We start from the raw sequence: 27869 nt of genomic DNA, 5'->3' as shown, positions 1-27869 counted from the left end.
TGATCAGTATGTGTTTTCTAGATTAAAGCATCATATTTTGCATTTATTTACATTGTGAATTATGGTGAGGATATAATGGGCAGCACGTTCCCTAATTATTTGGTTTTATCTGACATTTAATTCCCTCGGTTGGTATCCTTAATTAATTGCATAAGGTTAGAAAGAATGTTTAAAATTCATTTTAAGTTTTCAGAGGTACCGACTTTCAGAAGAAAAGTAATATGAAACCCAGACACTATTAATTGCTATTTTAGGGGAAGTTTGAGAATCATGTTATATACTTAGGATAAATGGGAAAGCAGAGGAAGGGTTGAGCATGCACTCAAAACAAGGACACAGAGAATCCCTGAATTGAGTTTGCACCAGAAAACTGGTTTTGTTTGCTCTTACTTTCTTGGATCAATTCATATTCCAGTTTAGTAAAAGATAAACTCCAAGGTTTAGAATACACAATTTTAAATTGTTTTGTTTTTGTTTTTTAACATCTTTATTGGAGTATAATTGCTTTACAATGGTGTATTAGTTTCTGCTTTATAACAGAGTGAATCAGCTATACATATACATATATCCCCATATATCCTCCCTCTTGCATCTCCCTCCCACCCTCCCTATCCCACCCCTCTAGATGGTCACAAAGCACCGAGCTGATCTCCCTGTGCTATGCAGCTGCTTCCCACTAGCTATCTATTTTACATTTGGTAGTGTATATATGTCCATGCCACTCTCTCACTTTGTCCCAGCTTACCCTTCCCCCCTCTGTGTCCTCAAGTCCATTCTCTACATCTGCATCTTTATTCCTGTCCTGCCCTTAGGTTCTTCAGAACGCTTTTTTTTTTTTAGATTCCATATATATGTGTTAGCATACGGTATTTGTTTTTCTCATTCTGACTTACTTCACTCTGTATGACAGACTCTAGGTCCATCCACCTCACTACAAATAACTCAATTTCGTTTCTTTTTATGGTTGAGTAATATTCCATTGTATATATGTGCCACATCTTCTTTATCCATTCATCTGTCGATGGACACTTAAGTTGCTTCCATGTCCTGGCTATTGTAAATAGACATTTCTCCAAAGAAGATTTACAGATTGCCAACAAACACATGAAAGGGTGCTCAGCATCACTAATCATTAGAGAAATGCAAATCAAAACTACAATGAAGTATCACCTCACACCAGTCAGAATGGCCATCATCAAAAAATCTAGAAACAATAAATGCTGGAGAGGGTGTGGATAAAAGGGGACCCTCTTGCACTGTTGGTGGGAATGTAAATTGATGCAACCACTATGGAGAACAGCATGGAGGTTCCTTAAAAACTAAAAATAGAACTACCATACGACCCAGCAATCCCACTACTGGGCATATACCCTGAGAAAATCATAATTCAAAAAGAGTCATGTACCACAATGTTCACTGCAGCTTTATTTAAATTGTTTATTGTTTTAAATCAGTTACTTCTTTTGAGGAGGGAGGTAAATAAAAAGTTTGATTCGGTAAGTATGAGGCACATATTAGAGATTAAAATGGAGTTTTCAGGAAAGCAATTAAATACAAGAAACTGGGGTTTGGAAGAGAGATTATATATCTGAAGGTATAAGTGAAAGACATTGAGAGCCATGAGATTATATGGGAGCCAAAGTTGAACCCGGGCACTCCAGAGTTAAGATGTCTATTAGATCAAGGGAATCAAAAGGGTACTATTTAAAAAGAAGCAGCCAGCGAAGTAGGAGGAAAACCAAGAGAGTGTTCTGGAAGCCAAGCGAAGAAAGTGTGTAAAGGAGAATCAAATGATCAAGTTGCCAGAAGCTACTCATGGACCAAGTGGGAGGAAGACTGAATATTGGCCATTGGATTTAACAACATGGAGGTCAATGGTGATCTTTTAGTGGAGTTGTGGGTAGAGAAACCTATTAGAAATATGTTCAAAAGGGAATGGAGTGACAGCCTGGAGGGGTGGGATGGGGAGAGTGGGAGGAAGGGAGACGCAAGAGGGAAGACATATGGGAACATATGTATATGTATAACTGATGCACTTTGTTATAAAGCAGAAACTAACACACCATTGTAAAGCAATGATACCCCAATAAAGATGTTTAAAAGAAAAAAAAGGGAATGGGAGGGCTTCCCTGGTGGCGCAGTGGTTGAGAGTCCACCTGCCGATGCATGGGACACGGGTTCATGCCCTGGTCCGGGACGATCCCACATGCCGCGGAGCAGCTGGGCCTGTGAGCCATGGCCGCTGAGCCTGCGCGTCCAGAGCCTGTGCTCCGCAATGGGAGAGGCCACAACAGTGAGAGGCCCGCGTACCGCAAAGAAAAAAAAAGAAAAGAAATATATACTTAGTAGCTGGCATCATAAGTACATAGACCAAGTAAATTATTTATTATCCTAAAATACAAATTTTTGTATGATATAGAATGTTACTGTGTTGGCATAACCACTGCATTCATTCTCCTGCTGAATGGAAGCCATTCTTACCTTTTATTTCAGGACTTCCCTCTCTTATAGCTGGGCTCCATTTCCCCATTGTACAGTGCCCTCATTGCCTAGTCCTGACTTTTGTGGACAGCACCTGGGTTCTCTGCCTGTCTCTCCCACATCCAATATTTTGAAACTTTATGGTTCTGCATTCCTTAGTAGAGGAACTTTCTCTTGCTATAACTTGAGAGCTAGAATATCTTGAAAACTATAGAGTTCTACTGGCAAAGTCCTATCAGGTGACATTCCAGTTAGCTAGTTTTAGCTATCCTTTAACCACACAGAACCCTTCCCAACATCCTCAACCCTGGCTCTTGCCTGCCATGTTGAGCTACTTAAAATTCCACCATTGTGCCTGTTTACATCATTTAGCCTCTGCTAGAAAGGATTTTTCCTACCCTCTTTACCTTTCTATTCTATATTCGAAACTCGGCTTAAATATTTCCCCAGGGAATATTTCTTTGAACTTTCTTGAAATGCCAACATTTGAGTTTCCATATCACACTGTCATCACCCCTATATAAACACTTAACATGCTGAATTGAAATTACCTAGATCTTTACCTTATCCTTTATTATTTGGCTGTAAACTCCTTGAGATAAGCCACTACATCTTGTTCACCTTTGTTTAGCAGCACACTGTTTGGGATGGAAGGGAGGGAGGGAAGGGAGGAAGGAGAGGGGAGAGAAGGAGAAAGTTAATTATAAAACTGAAGAAACCTAAAGAGCTCTGGGTCTTCCATCTTTAAACAGACAAGTAAATATTTGCTAGAAAACTTTCATAATATGAAGGATAGGGACATAAAGTTGAAGTTTTATAGTTATGACATAAAATAAAAACAAATTATCTTTCTTCCAAGCTATTCATCTCAGTGTTCCTGCCTAATTTATATCTTATGGTGCTTTTAGAATTTTATATCACTTTGATATGCAAATTTCAAATATATACATTGCTCTGGGAATATATTTCATATTTTATTGATTATAAGATGACATTATAGTAGAGAATCCAATATATTAAATAAAATCATATTAAATATGTAAGTTAATTATATAATACTAAACAATTTTTTAAATAAGTTATGAAAAATATACATTTTATTAGAATTGGGGACTATGGTGCTATTACTAACAGTAAAATCTAACAATTATTGAATACTTACAAAAAACCAAGTACTTTACATAAGTTATAATATTTAATTCTCAAAACAACCCTAAGTGGTAAATTCTACTACTATTATATTACATATGAGGAAACTAAATGCACAAAGTTCACATTGGTAATAAGCCCTGGAAGTAAAATTTGAATCTAGACAGCCTTACTCTGGAGAAATGAGGTCCAATGGAACTTTTATTCAATGATAGAAATTTTCTATATCTGTGCTATCCAGTATAGTGGCCACTAGCCATATGTGACTATTGAAAACTTGAAATGTGGCTAATATAAATGAGAAACTGAATTTTAATTTAGTTTAACTTAATTACTTTTAATATAAATAGTTGCAGAGACAGAGATTTATTTGAAGGAATGGGCTCATATGATTGTGGATGTTGGCAAGTCCAAAAATCTGCAGGATAAGCCAGCAGGCTATAGACCCTCCAGTTCAAGTCTGAAGGCAGTATACTGGGAGAATTCCCCTTTCTTCAGAGGATGTCAGTCTTCTTCTATTAAGGCCTTCAACTGATTGGAATATGCCACCCACTATGGAGGATAATCTGCTTCACTCAGTCTGGTGATTTAAATGTTAATCTCATCTAAAAATATTTTCACAGAGATATTTAAAATGTTTGACCAAATATCAGGGTAGCACGGCCTAGTCAAGTTGACACAAAAATTAATCATCACATAGTTCACGTAACATTTTTGTACGCAGTTCAACAAGTTACATCATTCTATGGGGTACACTGGAAAGGAATTTAACCAGTACTAAATTGAATTGCTTTCATAAAATCAAACAAAACTAACATGTTTCATAAATCATCAGATAAAGCATTCTAGTTTAATGTTACTTGTTTCAGAGTATTCTAAAATTCTTTGATGCTATCTAATTATTATCAATACTACTTTCTTGTTTTCTAGAGTATCTGAGTAAAAGTATGAAGACTGCTCTAATATTATCATTTTCCCATAGTGAAAATATCACAGTGATTGAGGGGAGTTGAATCTACCATTACTTCCATCAAACAACTACAGAACATATCTAATATATTTGAAAAAAAAAGCATAACGATAGAGCTAATGGGATGATACTGTGTAACACATGCCGTAATTAAGCATGGACCAATAGCTAATCCTAAAAGAATAATTAAAATACTTGTTAATAATCCTTCTGTTTACATTTCAAATATGAAAAGTAAGTGTTAAATTACATTTCTTTGTTGATTACAAACTCTTAGTAATTGGAACTATTTAAAATGAATAACAATACTTGATTTGGTCTGGTTTTTAATTTCATAGCAAGGATTTCAGCTCAGTACTCTCCTAATATAGCATCTTTGACTAAGTTATGAGATTTTACTTAAGCAAAGGGCTGCCTTGGGAAGAGAAGTAGACACAGAGATATTTCCTGCATTTTTAAGTGTTCTTCCCTGTAGTAGACATTACTTCCTTCACACACTATAATGTTTACATTGCTCTCTTTCATATTTGAATGAGGAAGATGGATCACAGGGAAGAAAACATCTGCCCTGTTAACATTGTACAGCATAGTGATTGTTATTTGGTTTTTTCTTAGAACTATATGAGAATTCATTGATTTTTTTCTTCTTGCCGTACGCGGGCCTCCCACTGTTGTGGACTCTCCCGTTGCGGAGCACAGGCTCCAGACGCGCAGGCCCAGCCGCTCCACAGCATGTGGGATCCTCCCGGACTGGGGCACGAACTCGCGTCCCCTGCATCAGCAGGCGGACTCTCAACCACTGCGCCACCAGGGAAGCCCGAGAATTCATTGATATTTAGACTCGTTGTCCACCTGAATTTTTCACCAAGGTACCTCATTTCTGGTTGTCGTCCACCAGGCTATCTGCATGTGGCTATTGTGAAGATGAAATTTTATGTTGCATTTGGACTAAAAGTGGCTGGAGGCAGCCTTCATTTTAGTGATTTGCAAAATGGAAAGCTGAACTCAAAGTGACTGTAGCTTTCTGACTACGAAGAGAAGCTATGCCATGTGGTGAGTTTAATTAACACAAGGCTGGTGAGATTATTCCTAGAATGATGGGTTAATAATCACTTAGCTGGTGGCTTTGTTTACAGCCTAGATGAGCAAGACTTTTTAATAAGCTTTGTGGTTGACCTAGCCTCTGGGTTAAAAGTTACATTTCTGGTAGATTAAACAGATTTTGTAGTTTCAAGTGAATAACTCTGAGAACCTTTGCCCCCCTCAATAAACATTAAGCACAGGAGGGCTTCCCTCGTGGTGCAGTGGTTGAGAATCCGCCTGCCAATGCAGGGGGCACAGGTTCAAGCCCTGATCTGGGAAGATCCCACATTCCACAGAGCAACTAAGCAACTAAACCACAACTACTGAGCGTGCGCTCTAGAGCCAGTAAGCCACAACTACTGAAACCCACATGTCTAGAGCCTGTGCTCTGCAACAAGAGAAGCCACCGCAATGAGAAGCCGGTGCTCTGCAACGAAGAGCAGCCCCCACTCTCCGCCACTAGAGGAAGCCTGGGAAGCAACACAGCCAAAGATAAATAAATAAATTTTAAAAAAAAACAAACATTAAACACAGGAACTGTCATTCAAGATAATAAGAAAAAGAGTGTGTTATAAACTAAAAGAATCTTTCTTAAATCCTTTGCACACACGTCCCAACCCCCAGTCTCCTAACAGCCTGGTTCTTTGTGCTCTTCCTTCTGTTACTGGAACGAGTAATACTCAGCACCGTTTATGGAAGTTGCAAAGCAATTGTGTCAACAAGATTCTTTTCTCTCAAGGCTTGTCATCAAATACCATGGTTTTCTATAGTTTCTTTTCATTTTAACCAAAGATAACTCAAAGTTTAAAGCTTATAATTTTTCTTTCTACACTCAGGCTTCCCAGTGGTTTCACAGTTATGGTCTTTAAAAATGTGTATCTGTACATCTATTTCAGACAATTTTTTTTTTGGCTGCAGCATGCAGCATGCGAGATCTTAGTTCCCCGACCAGGGATCAGACCTGTGCCCCCTGCATTGGGAGCACTGAGAGTTAACTGCTGGACTGCCAGGGAAGTCCCTATTTCAGAGAATTTTAAACAATATTCTGCTCTTTCTCTTTGTTTGATGAGTCGAATTCAACTCCATACAATGCCCACACAGTCCAGTCGTCCCATTTCGTGCAGTAACCCTAGATTTAATGCTCCAGGATGTCATTATTGGTGCCATTGCTTTTTATCGAATACCTTCTTAAGCTTGTCAGTGTCCCAGATTAAATTGTTCAAGAATGAGAATGTGACATTTGTGGTTATCCTGGACCTCAGGACTATTCAAAAAATGTTTAACTTCATTCTTGTTCTGAAAAGTGATTATGGTACGTTAAGTACAGATTGACTTTCTCATAGTAGGCATTCAAAACAGGCCATCGGGGCTTCCCTGGTGGTGCAGTGGTTGAGAGTCCGCCTGCTGATGCAGGGGACACGGGTTCGTGCCCCGGTCCGGGAAGATCCCACATGCCGCGGAGCGGCTGGGCCCGTGAGCCATAGCCGCTGAGCCTGCGCGTCCTGGAGCCTGTGTTCCGCAATGGGAGAGGCCACAGCAGTGAGAGGCCCGCGTACCACAAAAACAAACAAACAAAAAAAAAAACAGGCCATCGTCATAACTCATGTCCCATATGGACTTACATTTGATGTGGACTTTGATCCTAAGTCTGTGCCTCTGAAGAGACATAGAGACCTCTAGATACTTTATGATTTTTCTCCTTAAAGTTTTCATTTTAGGAGAATTCAGTTCATCTTCCAGCTTCTAACTACTAGTAAAAGTTACTGATTCATAGACTGCTAGAACAGAAAGGCCCTGGAGACTTCCTAATTCTAGACTCTAGACTTACAGTTTTGTGGAAGGGTTTTCCTGATGTTGGCTAGTATAGTTCTTAAAGTGTATCACCAATTGTTATTCTAACCCATTTCTGCAAATGTATCAGTAGTCTACAGTGTACAGAGGTTTTGTGAAGTGATCCTGGATAATTTTTATTCTTGCTGCCTTGTTTTATAAATGTGTACTTTAAGTCTGTTCACCTGTACCTAATGGCTACTGAACACTTTTCTGGAGAATGTTGTATGAGATTTGGACATTCAGGTAAACATGAACATTCTATGGGAGTCTTTTCATTCATACTGAAACTGCCCTGTTATGAGAGCTAGAGAATAATTATGATCTTTGGCAGAATAGTGGTATCATTTTTTTCTAACTCTCAGAAACTAGCTGTTGGCTTTTATACAAGGGAATATCAAGTTACTTCCTCTTTTTTAAAATTCAAAGGGGTGTGGAACAAAGTGTTCAGTACACAGAAGGAAGTGCTTCCTTTCCACAGAACAGTATGTTTCTAGTTCCTACTAGAAATCTTTAATAAAGCATCACAATATTCACTTTACAGAGCATGAATCCTGTTAGATACAAAACTATTTCAACACCCAGATTGTATCTATGAGCGGGATCTACAGGACTCTGTTTTGCTCCTATCTTACTTAATAATGATTACTAAACTTGTATTAAAGGGCCTCTATACATATTATCTCATTGAACTTTCACAGCAACCTGAAGAGAAAGGCATGTGTTACAATTCTGACCATATTAAGTGAAAGTCAGATATCATTTGGAACAGTGATTTAGTTAACCATGATTCACAGCCCTCTTCCATAGTCAGGGCTGGCCAAGGCCATTCCCATCATTTCTTTGGCTTTCCGGGCTGCATTCCTGCATCTGCCCATCCTTCAGCTTCCTCCTCTAGTCACACTGAGCTATGAACCTCTGCCCCCTCCTTTTGCCACAAGATTCCCAATAATTTTCTGAGGCATTACTGACTTTTCTGAAAACGTGGGGTCATGTTGCATAGCAACGGGTTTCTACCATCTCTCTGGCTCTCGCCCTCACTAACTACCCCTTCCCCAAACCCACAAGAATCAAACATGTCCCTGCCCCTCATACAGGAGGGGAAAGTTAAGTTTAGGAAGGGTTAGTGATGGATCCAGATGATGGAACATGACCTGAAAGCCATGTGTTCTGATGACAGATCCAGGGCTACAATTGTTACTTTAAAAATATCAACATTAACCGTTTGTTTAGCACTTTACAATTTACATAGACATTTTACTTACGTTAACTCATTTTAATGTCTTTAATAATGCTGTGAGGTAAGTATTATTGTTCCATTTTGAAGAAGCATATATGGTTACATAGAGAATTGACTTACCTTAGGCAATGCCTGTTTGTTAATGCTCGACTTTACCCTTTCCTTTGAGATTTCATTTACCTAAAATTGATTTCATCTCTTTGTGGCAAGTCCCGTAGTTTCCCAAGGATTTCTGTTAATTACTAGTCTCATGGTCATCTCTTCCTACAGCTGAGCCCTTGCTCTCAGCTAAATCTCACCTTTCCCTAGGACAATATACCTTTCAGCTTCAGTGCAACCCATATATGAAAAATAGTCTTTTATTTATTTATTTTACTTTTTGTAAAAACCAAAGCTGGCTACTCCAGAAGTTGAAGAAAGCAATACAGAAATTTCTCACCACTGACATGAATTTTGCCAGAATTGGCATACTATTTTGGCTTTAAAAAATAATTTTTTCATTTTGCTGGAGAGTTAACAATGGATTCAGTATTGGAATTTTTACTCCTAATCTCATATTCTTTTTACCACAAAATACTATTTCATAGAAGTATTTGTTATTTAGGTTTGGTAATTATTTATATATCTATTCAGAAAATTTTAATCATAGAGTATTTCAGAGAATATTAAGACATCAGTGGTTCTCAAACATTTTGGCCTCAGGGCCCTTTTGCACTCTTAAAAATCACTGAGGACTCCAAAGAACTTTTGCTTATATGAGTTAATACTATTGGTTTTTACCATAATAGACATTAAAACTTGAGAATTTCTTAAAATATTTATTTAAAAATGACAAACCAATTACATGTTAACATAAATAAGATCTTTTTATGACTATAACGATATTCTTTTAAAAATGTAGTGAGGTTAGCATTATTTTTAATTTTACTATCTCTTTAATGGCTAGCTTAATAGAAGATAATTGAATTTTCATTGTTGTTATGTTTGAAGTATGTGAAGAAAACTTAGCTTCATAAAGGTATATAACTGGGAAAGGGAGATGTGTTTGAGTCGTGTTTTCAGATACATGTGATACTCTTCTTGATTACTATACCAAAATTTGTCAAGTGGTAGTTATTTAGAGATTCTTACTCATTGTTAGGTGAGACCAGACAACAACCAAAGGTTGGAAAATGTGTTGTCTGCCAAAACTCTAGTAACCGCATTGAACTCTGTAATTTTTTTCTATTGTGTTTCTGTGTTCTGGACACTGTTCTAAGCACTTTGCATATGTTAGCTCATTTAATCCTCATAATAACTCAGTGAGAAAGGTGCTAATATTAACTTCATTTTGAGGTTACTGAAGCAACTGAGTAAACTGAGGCATAAAAATGGAAATGAGGAAACTGATGCACAGAGATTCTCTGAAGTGCATTTGCCATTTTAGTTTTCAGCTCTGTTGTTTTACAAGATAGTAAATTCAAAGTAAAATAACCCTAATAACATGGACAAGTAATAGAATTACAAAGTTATTGATAATCCTGTGACATATTGAACATTCTAATAATAAATTGGTAACTTACCAAGGGAGATCACATAGTCCTCCGTTAGTAGGCCAAAATCACTATTATTCCCTTAGTATGCCTCCAGTTATATTGTCATTAATGATCTATGTTTAACTTGTTTCTAATATAATTTTTTCTGAATATGACTTCTAAGAACCACATTAATTCAGCTTCTGAATATAATTTTTAGCAAATCAATACATGTTTGCATGCACTTTCCCTTATGTTACTATAAAAATACCATTAAACTAATTTTGAGAATCTGTATTTTGGATCCTAGTAGAGATACAGCTAAAACAACACTTAACAGCTTTTCAGGATTACAGAAATTCAAGAACATGGGAGTGACAGTTTTGGCTGTTGCAACACAAATTTTTAGAGGAGTTGGCAGGTATAGCTTGATAGGACACATGATTCCTTCTGATGGTACAGGAAAGTGGGCAACGGGCAGTAAGAGAAGCAGCAGCTTCAAGAACAAATTTTACTGCCATGAATTTTTAATGGTACTTTCTGGGAGCTTTCCAGGATACATTCAGCTGAGAAACCTACGATCGGTAGTGAGTATGCTTTCCCAGGGTCATAGATGCAGTATCTGTGTGATATTTTGGAAACCTATCTGTTATGGTATGAGTAAAGAATAAGAAAAAATTGGGTGGAATAACACAGCTGAGAATTATTTGTCAAATCTTCCCTCTGGTAGACAAAATAAGCATCACTTAATAATATTAAAGCACTCCAAAGAAAGTTTTGGGGAACAAGTTTATTTCCATGTCTGAAATAAGCAAGATCCATATATTAATACTGGAAAGTATGACTCAGGCAACAAAGAGATCAGGTGGGTTCTGCTTATATGTCATTACAGCTCAGCATACCATAAATCTTCCTATAGATTGAATGCCTATCCTTCTTTTTACAAACCATCTTCATTCAGAACATTAATTTTTTTTAAATAAAGCTGAGTACTTGGCATGGGTCTCCCTATAGATCAATGTGTTATTTCTTTGCATTCCTCCATAGACATTTAAGTAAACTGACACGTAAAAGGGGAAAAAAGCAATTGCATGGCATAAGCTTCAGTTTGACAACTGGAAATTCCAATCTGACTGCCAGGAAGAAAGACAATGGGCAAGACACTAATTCACTAGTCCCAAGTGATGGCATTATGTTTTGTTTCGCTTTGGTTTTGGTTTCATCACTTGCACACAACAGAGCAGTAGGAGAAAGACATGGAGTTAAAGAGATGATGGATGGGAAGGGCACAGAAGAGAGAAGATGTAGTAATAAATAGTTATAACTAGCATTTGTATAGAATTTTACAATTTACAATATGTCTTCTGTATTTTATTTCATATAACCCCAACCAAAAAAGAAAAAAAAAGTCCTGTGGAGGGATCTTCAGGGCATATTTAGTTCTTTTTTATTTCCAGTTTTTTAAATTATTATTATCACTGTGAAATATTTCAAACATACGAAAGCTTCTTAAGAATAATTTAACAAATACTCTGGGTATTTTTCTACATAAAGGAGAAAGTTGAATGAAAAGAATTATTATATAAAATTAAGGCAATTGTGAGCTTCCCTGGTGGCGCAGTGGTTGAGAGTCCGCCTGCCAATGCAGGGGACACAGGTTCGTGCCCTGGTCCGGGAAGCTCTCACATGCCGCGGAGCGGCTGGGCCCGTGAGCCATGGCCGCTGAGCCTGCACGTCCAGAGCCTGTGCTCTGCAACGGGAGAGGCCACAACAGTGAGAGGCCCGCGTACCGCAAAAAAAAATTAAGGCAGTTGTAACTATGCTATTGTACATGGGGTAGAAGAAAGATGATCTATGATAATGATTTGGACAAGGATCCGTTTAAATTTGCTAAATTTCTTTCATTTAACTACTTATATAGTTCAACAGCTCAGAATATAAAATATCAATTCCACATTCTTATCTGCCAGCATTAGTTGCTTATTAATACTGTCATTTTAATAATAAGTTCTAAGCTATTTAAAATAGTTCAATATCTGTATTTAGGACAGAATCAATTGTCATCGCTATTAGAATTTAGAAAAGATACCAATAGAAGGGCAAAGTCACAGATAGATTAGAAGGCCATGAATTTATCTTTTTGGAAAGAAATTATTTAATACATGTCAATTGGTGCCTATGTTCTATTTCTAACGATGCCTACATGAAAAGGCATGGCTCTAGCCTTGAGAATTTAGTCATACCAATTAATACAGTTTTACACAATAATTATCTTTAGTTGAAACTGCTTTATAGCATAGAATTATAAAGTTCCTTTACAAGTAATGCTAATTAACTGAAAGTGCAATAGCCATCTGCCTTGAGGAATAAGCAAGTATATTCTTTTTGCAACTTGCCCTAAAACATAAAAATTATTCTCTACTTTTGATACTCAGTATATCACAATATGCCCCATAGATTTATTTATCATAAATTCTTACTATCTTTTGTGTTCCCCACACAGTACAGTGCCTGGAATATTGTAGGTTCTTAATAAGTGTAATTTTTATTAAATTGAATTTGTAAATTTTTCTGGAGACTGCCATCATTTTCTCTACTAAGCCGTTGAGTTTCAGTTTCTTTTCACATAGCTTGCAGCTAAGACACTGATGCCTTCCACATGAGTTTGACATAAAGTACTTTCACTTATGTGTGGCTAATTTCAGGTGCAAAGATACTCAGTTATTTGCAAGAGAATTCCTAAGGACAGGTAGGAGGAGATTATCCTGCTCAAGAATGCAAGAATGTTACCACTTTTTTGTTGGGCTAATTTCTAGAGAAGACACCTGGTGAACAGAAATGTCAAGCTCTTCATAATTATTTTTTCTTCAAAGTCAGAACTACAAAGAAAACATTGGACTTTTCCACCATTTGAAAATATGGCAGTCCTATTTCTAGGAGAATTAAATAAATGATGGACTGATGCATACAGAGGAAAATGAATAGATCGTATTTTCAAAAAAATTTAAAGAATTTTTTCCTAAGGAATCTGCATTTTACATTGATAATTTTAACTAATATCAATAGAATATTAGCTAAGAATATTTTTCGTAACACATCCTGTCTCAGGGCAAAGTTGGTAATGTGAAATGTGGTTTAATATTTAAGCTGCTCTCTGTTCTACACCTCAAAGCACATTTTCTGTTTAGAATAGAAGAGATCAAATTTTTTCTAAATTGATTTAATAATACTCTGTGGTAGTAGTAAAAATAGCAAGAAAAGAAGAAATTTTATTTTGGCAGTATGGGTACACTTTGCTTTTTGGAATACATGTGTCCTTGAAAAAGTCTAAGTTAAATCATTTTAAATGCACCTCTGGAGTTCCCTCTTAAATTTTACTCTGTAAATAATTTTATAGATGAGGAATCAGTTAACTATATAAGTGAATGTTCATTTAGATAGATGTTTGGTAGTCTTTAATTTATGTATTAAACTTTATTTTGTTTAAATAATGGAGTGTAGAAAGTCCGGGTCTTTAAAAGGAATACTTCCAAAAGATAACATGGAAAAAGGGGGTCATGGCAAAGTCCCTCTGGTTAGGGACTAAACTTATTTTTTGATGGAAACTACCAAGAATTTACACACACTATAGATGAGAGTAAAAAGAATGTTTTCAGAAAGAAACCACTTACCATGTGATTTGCAGCCTTGTTTCTTATGAGACCAGGAAAACTGTAATCAGTGTAGCAAAATCTTTGTGGATGACAAAGGCAATTGCAAGGATAAACAGCAGGCTCCGATGACCAGCAAAGACCATTCAAAGGTAGGAAGTTTTAAAATTATGTGACAAGTTATCTATCCTTTTGTTTATTTAGTGAAAGGAGACATTTTCTCTGGCTTTTAGGGGATAATTGCAGAATTAATTTAGCACATTCCCTCCCCTTTCTTCTGGTCTAAAGGTAATCTTCCGAGTAGACGTCCTTACTAGAAAGAACGTTCCTTGATAAGATGAATGAGTTTTTTCATTCAGTTGGCATTTAGATTTGTTTTTTTATTTTAAATTGCTAACAAATTGCCTTGGTAAAATTAATCCCATATTAACAATTAGTCTGAGTAGAATAAGCTAGTTATTTTGAAACCCATTCATCTAAATTCATCTATATATAAATTTATATAACAGAAAGTGAAAGCTTCCTCTTCTCCCACAATTGTTATTCCCCTGAAAATAATCATGTCCAAGGGTTTGGTGTATATCTTTACATTTTTTTCTTTCTCTTTCTCTCTCAGTGAATACATGCACACTCACATTTATTCGTTCATTCACTTAAACAATATTTATTGATGTCCTATAATGAGCCAAATATTGTTTTAAGTGGTGTGGATACAGCAGTGACTAGTCCCTGCCCTTATGGAACTTTACATTTTTTATTATAAAGAGCTAATAATAAATAAGATATTCTGCCATAGCCAGATGTCCTTCCAGTCAGCAATACATCATAAGCACTTTTCCGCATCAGCGCTTAGAGCCCCACTATACTCCTTTTTTATTTTCTTTTTCCATTTATAGTCTTGAAGTAGTCTATGCTCACCATCTATACATTTTCACTTTCCAATCATGTCTCAGCTTACAAAAGTCTGGGCTTCTTCCCACACCGTTCTACTAAAATATTGTTTATCAGTTCCCATGTGCTTGTTGTGAAATCCAGTTAACACTGTTCAGTTCTCATCTTCTTTGGCTCCTTCACAGTATGGGATACAGGCCACTCTGTATAACTCCCCTCCACTGCTCTAGTTCACACAATAGCTGTTTCATCTCAGACTCTTTCGCTGGTGCTCCTTGCTTTTCTTCTAGATGATGGTATTATTTCCTTGGCCCTCAGTCTCCATTCTGCCTGTAGATAGTGTCATGTGCTCCCGTGAATTCACATACCACCTATATGCTAACTAGTCTCAGATCTTTATGTTATGTCATCCTGTACACCTCCTGATGGGTATCTCACAGGTGCCTCCAGCTTAATGCAGAGCAGGATTCATTGTCTTCCCACTCATCCCTTTTCCTCTTCCTGAATTTCTTAGTGCAAGAAGCCTCCTTTTACTCAGCCACCCAGACCAGACATTCTGGCCTCATTCTCACCATTTCTCTGTCCCATGCTCTTCACCTACAGTCTGTAACCCTATTAAATGTCCCTCTTTATAATCTCTAATCCCCTCCTCTCATCCTTACTGTCACCCATCTCAGTTTTGACTATCAACATTTATCTCTTAGATTAGGGCAAATCCCCTTGCCTAAGTCCTGTTCTATTCCAATGCATTCTTCACACTACAGCCAGAGTGCTTTCTCTAATGCAAAACTTATTATGTTATTCTTTTTTCAAAAGCATTTCCGTGGCTTCCTATGAGCTCTACATTAAGTACAGAAACCTTAGTACAGCTGTAGGCTGTAATGCAACTCTCTGTGATTTGGTACCTACTTGTCTATATACTCTCATCTCCTATCAAGATATGTCTGAATCTGTGTTCTGAACTGTTGATCCACAGAGGACCAAACTGTCCCTCCCTTTCTGTATTTGAACATTCCACTCCTTACTGAAATGCTCTTTGCCTTCCTTTCAGCCCTTTACCTGGATGGCTCCTCCTCCCTCAAGAATCATCTCTGATTCGTGTTCCCCTGTGGCCTTGCTTTTGTCCATGTTGTTGCAAGTGTTTGAAATGTCTGTCCTTTTCCCAGATTCACCCAGATACTCCTGTGAATGCGTCCACATCTAACATGGTCCCTTCTGAGAGCATTTCCTGATCCTGCTATGAGCACTCAGAGAAGGCTGTGGCTGTCTTTGCTGTAGCATTTACTCCCGTCGTGATAATCCTCTGATTGTCGTCTGCATCTCACATAGACTGAGTTCCTTGGGAGCGGAACCCATCTTATTCAACTTTGTGACCCCCCCAAAGCTAGCAGTGTCTGACTCGTGGTGGATGAGAGAGTGTTAAATAAGTAATTCATTCTAAACTATGCCTAGTTTTCATCTCATAAATGAGTGGATATTTGTTCACGAGATGAAAAACTTGGCATAGACTTGGTATGACCACCCTCCACAACCTCCACCTCCCACCAGAATATATAAGTACTAAATAATGAAATTAAGGCCTACAAATAGAATTATAGTCTTTGAGATAAAAAAAGTCTTTGGAAGAAAGTAATAAAGGAACTCCTTTCAGCATACGGAAAATAAGTTATATATTTCTAACTTATAAATATCTGTATGACATTTGATTCGTAAACTATAGTCAATTATACCTGTTTCCTTCCCTTCAAACTATCAGTTTCTACTGCACTATTGGCTGCTTTAGTACCCTCTAACCATCCTGGATTTTAGAGCCTGAATGAAACTATTAGGATTCATTTTTTATCCTTGTAAGGGTTTGTACTTACAGGGATACATTAAATATGTAATTGGATTAAAATAATAATATTGTATTAGATATTATTAGAAAAAGGAGAATTCAAAAACTACCGCCACTGCCAGCACTCAGTAATATAAATTAATATTTTAAAAGATTACAAAACTCTTCACATGTTCTAATGCCAAGCTGAAAGGCTCACTTAGCTTTTTTCTTGTAAGTTGGCCGGAAAATGAGAATGATAGCTATTGTTTTAAGCAGATTTGGCATCAACTCTAGTTTTACTGTTGTTCATATGGAATTTTCTTCACATGGTAGCCAGATGGAGACCAAAAAAATCCACTAAATTTCAAAATTAGTTTATTTTTTAGCAAACATGATTACAGTATGTATTCAGAATGCATTATGTGAAAAACCTATTTTTTAATCTAACTTTATATTATCAAAGAAAGAAGTTAAATATATGTTGATGCATTGTGGAAACCTGTTTATCAAATACTTGTACATAAATATTATAAACTTGGTTTTGTAAAGCTGCTCTGAGGTCGTATGGAGTTCTTTATGGAAACACCAAGCTATAGTCCTTGACACATGAATTTTTATAGAAGGAACCTTAGAGGTCATTTAGTACTTCTCTTCCAATTCAGGTATGTCTTTTACAGAATCTTTGGTAGATGATCATCTAACCTATTTTTTTGTGGTCTTTGTTTCTTTTCTTTTATAGAATTTTTTTTTTTTTTTGCATTGAATTGAAATCTGCCTCCTTGTAATGTTACCCATTAGTCCCAATTATATACTTTGGAATAAAACAGAGACCAGCTGGTCCATCTGCTATTCACCAAATGATGAAAGCCACAAATCTAGAAGTCATTATTTTCTTCCCTTTCCTCTCTCATTATCCTCCCTCCCCTCATTGAAGTTGTCCTATCAGTTCTTAAGTCCAAAGTATACATTTGATCCATCCACTTACTTCCATTTTTACTGCCACTAGATGGTAGTCCAAGCCACCATCATCTTTGACCCAAACTAATAGCCTTAAAAAAAAACCCTCTGTGCTTCGATTTTCATCTCCCTATAATCTCCTTCCTATACCAACAATCTACAAATTGTAGTCCTGACACCCTAGGACAACACAAGATGATTCATTAGAATGCAAGAAGAAATACCAGAAATTCTATTTACATTTATTTTTATCTTATCTGTCTTAATTTCTATTTTTGTATAAGTTTCTATAATGTTTATAAATTAGTACAGTGTATATATTTTAGCTCTTATTTTTCTTTTTTGCTTTTTATTAAATTCATAGTCTGATAGATCCAACTTCCCACATCTATTTACATAGTCTTATATAACTAACATGTAAACAGTTGATTTTTTTAAATAACATGTAGTGCCTTTCGTTTAACCCATTTAGATTTTCTTACACATTTTTTAAAATTTTTGAAACTATCTTATACCTACAGAAAAAATTCAAGTACAGCACAAATAACATTTTTTCCTGAACCATTTGAGAATTAGTTGCCAACCTGATGCCCCATCATCTCCAATACTGTAGTGTATATGTCCTACAAAGATATTTTCCTACATTAGCCACAAAAGAACTATCAAAAACAGGAGAACATTATTATTCCTATTTAGTCCTCAAAGTATGTCCTTTATTGTAACCATTCCAATTCAGAATCGCGTTATTACATTTATTCATGTCTCCTTAGTCTCTTTCAAATTGGAAGAGTTCCTCAGTCCTTCTTTGACTTATATAACCTTGATACTTCTGAAGATTTGAGGTCAGTTACTTTGTAGAATGTCCCTCAGTTTAGTTTTGCCTGATACTTACTGAGAATTAGATTCAGATTGTGTACCTTAGGGTGGAACACTGTAGAAACAATGCTGTATTCTCATTGCATCCTATCTGGTGGCACATGGTATTGATTTATCCTGATTACTGATGATGTTAACTTTGATCACTTGATTAATGTGGTGTTTATCAAGCACTTCCAGTGTGTGGTTACTCTTTTCCATATATATAATTAATAAGTGTTTTGTGGGGAGGTACTTTGAGACTCTATCAATATCCCATTGCATACCAAACTTTTCCCATTTACTTATATTAGTATGGACTCAGGGTCTCCTATTTTATTCAGCGGGTGTAATTTATTACTGTTTATTTTGATGCTTGCCTTGTCCCAGATTTGGCCAGTTAAGAGCCCCTTAATTCAGGATTCTACGTCTTTTTAACATATTCCCTTTCAGTCTTTAAGCCCTTCTTTAACTTTCTATGTACACTTTATCATCTGTTTCAACAACATTTCGGGTCATTTAGATTACTTTGAATCTTCATTATGCCACTTTTAACTATTCCTCTTACATAATAAGCATGTCTTCTATTTCTTTATTTAAGTCATGGATAATAATTATCAATGAGTTGAAGCCAAAGAAAGGGCCCAGTTGTGCTGCTCCAGAAACTTCTTTCCAGATCGGGGATTCTCAACCAGTTAATCAGTTAATATTAATATACTATTTTTTAGTTTATTTTGAACAATTATCTGATTAGTCTTCCAGCTAGTTGCTGCTGCCAAGTCAATGTCACTGACAAGCCAAAAACTCTATCAAGATCTTCCCTAGAGCCCAACCATCTCCTTCCTGAAATAAAAAAATTTTTTAGCATTTTTAGCATGCTGTTCTTCATGACTGACAGCACCATCTCCATCTGATCCCAGGGTTCAGAGAACTCTTAGCTTCATGTCACCCTCATTGCCAGTAGAATCTTTACTTACAACCCACTTTGTAATATAACAGCTCTGGGGGCAGGGGGAGAAACAGAACAAAACAAAAACTTAATTCTTAGCACATGTTATAAACTCAGTAATATAACTTAACTACAGAAATGAATAAATACTGAAGATTAATGCAAATAAATTAACCCAAACTTTACATGGGTCTAACTGTTCAGTTAGCTGTGAGTGTACAGTGTGAGTCTCCAAAGCCAAAAATCTGGATTCCAGTATAGAACCCAAGACTTACAGCTGTAAAACTTGGGAAAGCCACTAAATTACTCTGAGTTTCAGTGTCCTTTTATTGTTGTTATTGTTGTTGTTAGATGGAACTAATAAATGGAGCCCGCCTGCCTGCTCCACACTGTTGTAGAAGCCAGAGAATATCATGTAAATGAAAAGTTTCCGTATGCAGTTAACTGGTTTGAAAGTGTAAGATTATCATTCTTATCACAAATATAGAGTGCTGTCATACAGTTGATTTACTGTTATTTTATAAGAAAAGAATCATGGGCAGCCTTAAATGCCTATCATTTTCCTAAGCTATTTTCCTAATTCTGATCCTTTTTTAAAAAAGAAAATGAAGCTAACTTGGCAGGACTTTTCTTTTGATTCTACCTAATTTGTTTGCTTGTTTGTTTGATGCTCACAAATTATCTACTTAAAAAGTTGTTCTCAAAATTTGGGGGGATCAGCATAAGCCTCACTATTTGGTTTATAAATTCTTCCTATCTTTAATTAGAAAGTTAGAACAGATTCACTTCTCAAGACTGACGTGGCATCTTTCCTCTGCTCCTTGATTTTTCAAGAAGTAGTGGAATTAACTCTTAAAGAGACTAGAGAAAGCATCAGGCTTAGCCCTTGTTGTTCAGGAACATGTTTCACAGCCTGGGGGCAGGTTGGGGAGTTGGGAGACATCTCTATGTCTCTATCTTCCATCTATAAAATGAACGTTAAGAATCCTTCTCACTGTTGTAATGAGGACTAAATGCAATAATGCATGTGAAATAAGGCCTATAAATGATAAAACTTTAAAGAAATATGTTAGTGACATATGATTCAGAACTCTGGGATAATAATAATAAAAGCTATCATTTACTGAACGTACTCTCCTTACCAGACTCTGTGCTCTCTTTTGATGCTACAACAACCCAATATGTATTATTATCCCTATTTTAAAAATGAGGAAGCTGAGGATCAGAGGGGATAAGTACTGACCAAAGTCACACAGCTAATATGCAGTCGAGCAAATTCAAACCCAGTTATGTCTGGCCCCAAAACCTATACCCTTAACCGTTGCCTCCAATTTTACCTCATACTCCCTCCTATTTGGCCCTACAGGGTTGAACTCATTTAAGCGGGAGCTGCCCTGAAAAGCTCTCTTCTGTTAGGAACTGCTGCCAACCTTTATACTGTTGATTCTAAATTTTCCAATATGAAAACCATTCTATTCTGGAGAAGACAGAAACCACATCGTTGATTAATAACGCTGAACTCTCTTATTTATCTGCTAACACTGTACCATCTTCTGAAAGCAGCAGCCCTCTTCTTTCGTACTCTTTTTGTATGAACATTTTCTCTATTTTACAATTTCAAAAGCCTCAATTCCCTTTGCCTTTAGTACTAGGTGCAAAAATGCCCAATTTAATTAGAAAGACTTTAATTGGTTACCTGTTCAATTACTTGAATAGATTTCTGGCCAAGTACATTTTCTGCATAAGGTAATTAGTTAGTAACCCATGCCCACAAATCCTCCCTCAAATTCTTACATCATACAGATTTCTCCTTTTTAAATATCCTCAATGTTTATATTGATAGGTGTTACCAATTTGTCATGTACTTATACAAAAATTAGTGGTTTCAGAAGTGAATGATCCTGAACTGAATCAATAATTATCAAGAGCAATAAGACTTTATGAATTTAGTGCTAAATAATACATATGAAAAGCTTATTTCTTTGGCAATTTATTACTTAAATTACCACAAGTGTGTTAATTGTGAACTTTGACAGCTAAATGATCAGCTGCGTAGACAGGACCCATATGAATGCTGCCTTGTGTTAGTGACTGGACATCCCTACAACTTCTATGAAACCATCAGCCTGTTACTGCTGTTGACACTTTGAAAGAACTCACAGTTGCATTATACTATCATTTGAACATTTGAAAATAAATTGAACTCTTCACCAAAGACATGTGTAATACGTTGACCTTTCAGGTTCAATCGATTTGGAAAAAAAAAATATTTTTGATCTCAATATTACTCTTTGTAATTTGATTCCAAGAATATTTTTACTTTTACATTAACACTCTCTAAAAACTTCATTTTCTCAGAATCTCTATCGTTCCTATTTAAAAAGTCTTTTTAAACTTATGTAATAACTATAGATATTAATCACTCTTAAAATGGCATGAACTAATGGGTACATCTTGACCCAGTTGAAAATTCATACCATTCTCTGGAAAAAAGTCCCTTGGCAAAATATCCTTGGGAAGAGAACAATACCAGAAATTAACAACTGCTTAATTTTAATGTATAGAAAGAGTTACCTTGTTTTCTTAGACTACATTGTAAGTGAATATAATTTTCTTAAAAAGGAGACACTGTGGGAAACATATGAAAGGATTCATTTCCTGCTGTTTTTGGAAAAATGTAATTCTTCTGTAGTATTAGCTAAAAGATTTACCTAAAATGGCTTTTCAACAATAGCGTATTGTGAGTCAGAAATATTTTCTTTCTCATTACAGAGATTTAACAGGTTTTGACAATCAAACAGGAGATTTTGGTATAATTTTTGCATGAATGTTTAGTTCTTCCTACTCAGCTGGAAATTATTTCAGAAAATGATTTAGGAGAGATTACTACAAGCAACTCTATGCCAATAAAATGGACAATCTGGAAGAAATGGACAAATTCTTAGAAATGCACAACCTGCCAAGACTGAATCAGGAAGAAATAGAAAATATGAACAGACCAATCACAAGCACTGAAATTGAAACTGTGATTAAAAACCTTCCAACAAATAAAAGCCCAGGACCAGATGGCTTCACAGGTGAATTCTATCAAACGTTTAGAGAAGAGCTAACACCTATCCTTCTCAAACTCTTCCAAAATATAGCAGAGGGAGGAACACTCCCAAATTCCTTCTACGAAGCCACCATCACCTTGATACCAAAACCAGACAAGGATGTCACAAAGAAAGAAAACTACAGGCCAATATCACTGATGAACATAGATGCAAAAATCCTCAACAAAATACTAGCAAACAGAATCCAAAAGCACATTAAAAGGATCATACACCATGATCAAGTGGGGTTTATTCCAGGAATGCAAGGATTCTTCAATATACGCAAATCTATCAATGTGATAAACCATATTAACAAATTGAAGGAGAAAAACCATATGATCATCTCAATAGATGCAGAGAAAGATTTCGACAAAATTCAACACCCATTTATGATAAAAACCCTCCAGAAAGTAGGCATAGAGGGAACTTTCCTAAACATAATAAAAGCCATATATGACAAGCCCACAGCAAACATCATCCTCAATGGTGAAAAACTGAAAGCATTTCCACTAAGATCAGGAACAAGACAAGGTTGCCCACTCTCACCACTCTTATTCAACATAGTTTTGGAAGTTTTAGCCACAGCAATCAGAGAAGAAAAGGAAATAAAAGGAATCCAAATCGGAAAAGAAGAAGTAAAGCTGTCACTGTTTGCAGATGACATGATACTATACATAGAGAATCCTAAAGATGCTACCAGAAAACTACTAGAGCTAATCAATGAATTTGGTAAAGTAGCAGGATACAAAATTAATGCACAGAAATCTCTGGCATTCCTATATACTAATGATGAAAAATCTGAAAGTGAAATCAAGAAAACACTCCCATTTACCATTGCAACAAAAAGAATAAAATATCTAGGAATAAACCTACCTAAGGATACGAAAGACCTGTATGCAGAAAATTATAAGACACTGATGAAAGAAATTAAAGATGATACAAATAGATGGAGAGATATACCATGTTCTTGGATGGGAAGAATCAACATTGTGAAAATGACTCTACTACCCAAAGCAATCTACAGATTCACTGCAATCCCTATCAAACTACCACTGGCATTTTTCACAGAACTAGAACAAAAAATTTCGCAATTTGTATGGAAACACAAAAGACCCCGAATAGCCAAAGCAATCTTGAGAACGAAAAAAGGAGCTGGAGGAATAAGGCTCCCTGACTTTAGACTATATTACAAAGCAACAGTAATCAAGACAGTATGATACTGGCACAAAAACAGAAAGATAGATCAGTGGAACAGGATAGAAAGCCCAGAGATAAACCCACGCACATATGGACACCTTATCTTTGATAAAGGAGGCAGGAATGTACAGTGGAGAAAGGACAGCCTCTTCAATAAATGGTGCTGGGAAAACTGGACAGGTACATGTAAAAGTATGAGATTAGATCACTCCCTAACACCATACACAAAAATAAGCTCAAAATGGATTAAAGACCTAAATGTAAGGCCAGAAACTATCAAACTCTTAGAAGAAAACATAGGAAGAACACTCTATGACATAAATCACAGCAAGATCCTTTCTGACCCACCTCCTAGAGTAATGGAAATAAAAACAAAAATAAACAAATGGGACCTAATGAAACTTCAAAGCTTTTGCACAGCAAAGGAAACCATAACCAAGACCAAAAGACAACCCTCAGAATGGGAGAAAACATTTGCAAATGAAGCAACTGACAAAGGATTAATCTCCAAAATTTACAAGCAGCTCATGCAGCTCAATAACAAAAAAACAAACAACCCCATCCAAAAATGGGCAGAAGACCTAAATAGACATTTCTCCAAAGAAGATATACAGAATGCCAACAAACACATGAAAGAATGCTCAACATCATTAATCATTAGAGAAATGCAAATCAAAACTACAATGAGATATCATCTCACACCAGTCAGAATGGCCATCATCAAAAAATCTAGAAACAATAAATGCTGGAGAGGGTGTGGAGAAAAGGGGACACTCTTGCACTGCTGGTGGGAATGTGAATTGGTTCAGCCACTGTGGAGAACAGTATGGAGGTTCCTTAAAAAACTACAAATAGAATTACCATATGACCCAGCAATCCCACTACTTGGCATATACCCTGAGAAAACCAAAATTCAAAAAGAGTCATGTACCAAAATGTTCATTGCAGCTCTATTTACAATAGCCAGGACATGGAAACAACCTAAGCGCCCATCATCGGATGAATGGATAAAGAAGATGTGGCACATATACACAATGGAATATTACTCAGCCTTAAAAAGAAATGAAATTGAGCTATTTGTAATGAGATGGATAGACCTAGAGTCTGTCATACAGAGTGAAGTAAGTCAGAAAGAAAAAGACAAATACCGTATGCTAACACATATATATGGAATTTAAGGGAAAAAAATGTCATGAAGAACCTAGGGGTAAGATAGGAATAAAGACGCAGACCTACTGGAGAACGGACTTGAGGATATGGGGAGGGGGAAGGGTGAGTTTTGACAGGGCGAGAGAGAGTCATGGACATATACACACTAACAAACGTAGTAAGGTAGATAGCTGGGGGGAAGCAGCCGCAAGGCACAGGGATATTAGCTCGGTGCTTTGTGACAGCCTGGAAGTGTGGGATGGGGAGAGTGGGAGGGAGGGAGACGCAAGAGGGAAGACATATGGGAACATATGTATATGTATAGCTGATTCACTTTGTTATAAAGCAGAAACTAACACACCATTGTAAAGCAATTATACCCCAATAAAGATGTTTAAAAAAAAAAAATAAGAAAAGAAAATGATTTAGGAACTAATGTGAGGTCCTTAGACCAAAAACAACAATAACAACAGCATGTTACCAAAGCAAACTTGAGTCCACTCACCTGTGCGCAGTGCCCAGTAAAACCAGTCTACTGCCACCGGGTTGTGGTGAAGGAAAGTGCAGCATTTATTGCAGTCCCCAAGCAAGGAGTCTAGGCAGCTAGTGCTCAAAAGACCCTGAAATGGCTTTCAGGGAAAGGTTTTTAAAGACACAGTGAGGGAGACGGTTATGGGGTGTGTGATCAGCTCATAGACATTCTTCTGATTGGTTGGTGGTGAGGTAACCAGGAGTCAACATCTTCAACCTTCTGGTTCCAACCAGCCTGGGGTCTATGTGCTTGTGGGCAGCATTCAGGTAACTTCTCCCACCTGGTGGGGGTTTCAGAATCGACAAAATAGTTCAAAGATATGGCTCAGAATATTAGCTCTAGCCCTTGAAGAGGAACTAAAGATCCTTGACTTTGTTTAATGGCTAAACTATTACTATTTTGTCTTGCTTGACTGTTTTCCTTTGTTTCTACATTTTCTCACTTCTCTGATTAAACTTATTCTTTGGAACTTGGGGAAGGCCTAGGAGGCTAAAGTTTTTCTGAGAACAAGAAGCAGGCAGAGGACATGGCATGGTGGGAGGGGGCTGGGAGGTGGGGTCTATCCTGTGAAGGCTCCATAGGATCCTGCTCGGTTACAAACACTCTGAAATTTATATACTTTCCTTTCTCATGTTAGTTTGTTATGTCATGTAATTAATGAAAAGATTAAAGTTTATTCAGATTAATTCTGTTATAAGAACTTTAAAAAGATTTTGAGATAGGTGGTGAAACCTTAGTTTCAAAAATACTGATTCAAATGCATTTCAAATGTTAAACATGTAGCTAATTAGGGTAGGACTTTTGAGCAACAGTAGAATACTGAATTGGTCATATTTTATTTGGGGTAACATTTCTCTTCATAGAAACATTGCTTAATTTAAGAATCATTGTTTTATGTGGAATCTATCTTTTATCCTGCACTGACACAATTTTTACTCTTTTGTCAAGGTATCAGATACATACCGGACTTCAACATTCTATCATAAGACCTACACAGCCCAACTGCTTACCTCTGGACAATGCAACCCTACCTCAGAAGCTGAAAGAGGTTGGATATTCAACACATATGGTTGGAAAATGGCATTTGGGTTTTTATAGAAAAGAATGTATGCCCACCAAGAGAGGATTTGATACCTTTTTTGGTTCCCTCTTGGGAAGTGGCGATTACTATACACACTACAAATGTGACAGTCCCGGGATGTGTGGCTATGACTTGTACGAAAATGACAATGCTGCCTGGGACTACGACAATGGCATATACTCCACACAGATGTACACTCAGAGAGTGCAGCAAATCTTAGCTTCTCGTGACCCCAGAAAGCCTATATTTTTATATATTGCCTACCAAGCTGTGCACTCTCCACTGCAAGCCCCTGGCAGGTATTTTGAACACTACAGATCCATTATCAACATAAATAGGCGCAGGTATGCTGCCATGCTTTCCTGCTTAGACGAAGCAATCAACAATGTGACCCTGGCTCTAAAGACATATGGTTTCTATAACAACAGCATTATCATATACTCTTCAGATAATGGTGGCCAGCCCACAGCAGGAGGAAGTAACTGGCCCCTCAGAGGTAGCAAAGGAACCTACTGGGAAGGGGGGATCCGGGCTGTTGGCTTCGTGCACAGCCCACTTCTGAAAAACAAGGGAACGGTGTGTAAGGAGCTTGTGCACATCACTGACTGGTACCCCACTCTGATTTCACTGGCTGAAGGACAAATTGATGAGGACATTCAACTGGATGGCTATGACATCTGGGAGACCATAAGTGAAGGCCTTCGTTCTCCCCGAGTAGATATTTTGCACAACATCGACCCCATTTATACCAAGGCAAAAAATGGCTCCTGGGCGGCAGGCTATGGGATCTGGAACACTGCCATCCAGTCGGCCATCAGAGTGCAGCACTGGAAACTGCTCACAGGGAACCCCGGGTACAGTGACTGGGTGCCCCCTCAGTCGTTCAGCAACCTAGGGCCGAACCGGTGGCACAACGAACGGATTACGTTGTCAACTGGCAAAAGTGTATGGCTGTTCAACATCACAGCCGACCCCTACGAGAGAGTGGACCTTTCTAACAGGTACCCCGGAGTCGTGAAGCAGCTCCTCCGGAGGCTCTCACAGTTCAACAAGACGGCTGTGCCTGTCAGATACCCCCCCAAAGACCCCAGAAGTAACCCGCGGCTCAATGGAGGCGTCTGGGGACCATGGTATAAAGAGGAAAACAAGAAACAGAAGCTACGCAAAAATAAGACTGAGAAAAAGCAGAAGAAGAGTAAGACAAGGAAGAAACAGCAGAAAGCGGGTTCGTTTACAAATTGCCGATTGGGTGTTCCTCGTGGATAGGTACAAATTTTTTCCTGTCTGGTTAAACTTAAATCAGTACTTAGTCTTTCACCAGTTTTCTAGATGAACCAGCATGTTTGGCTCAGTGGGATTCCTGCCATCAGCCTCGCTGTGTTTGTGTTGTGCTACTCCAGAGACTTCTGCCACCTGGAAAGCTTGTGCTC

At 37.1% G+C, this 27869-nt stretch overlaps 1 protein-coding gene across 1 annotated transcript in view; it reads left to right on the top strand.

The window, feature by feature from the left end:
* ARSJ (arylsulfatase family member J) overlaps positions 1-27457 on the top strand; it is a 63437-nt gene extending 35980 nt beyond the window's left edge. The window contains 2 exon segments of the mRNA XM_065878018.1: positions 26307-27177; positions 27179-27457. Of these exon segments, the coding sequence (XP_065734090.1) occupies positions 26307-27177; positions 27179-27457 (1150 nt within the window).
* The last annotated feature ends 412 nt before the right edge of the window (positions 27458-27869 follow it).

The sequence above is a fragment of the Phocoena phocoena genome, chromosome 5 (assembly GCF_963924675.1).
Source record: "Phocoena phocoena chromosome 5, mPhoPho1.1, whole genome shotgun sequence".
In the NCBI taxonomy this organism is placed as follows: domain Eukaryota; kingdom Metazoa; phylum Chordata; class Mammalia; order Artiodactyla; family Phocoenidae; genus Phocoena; species Phocoena phocoena.
This window is presented reverse-complemented; position numbering and strand designations above follow the sequence as displayed.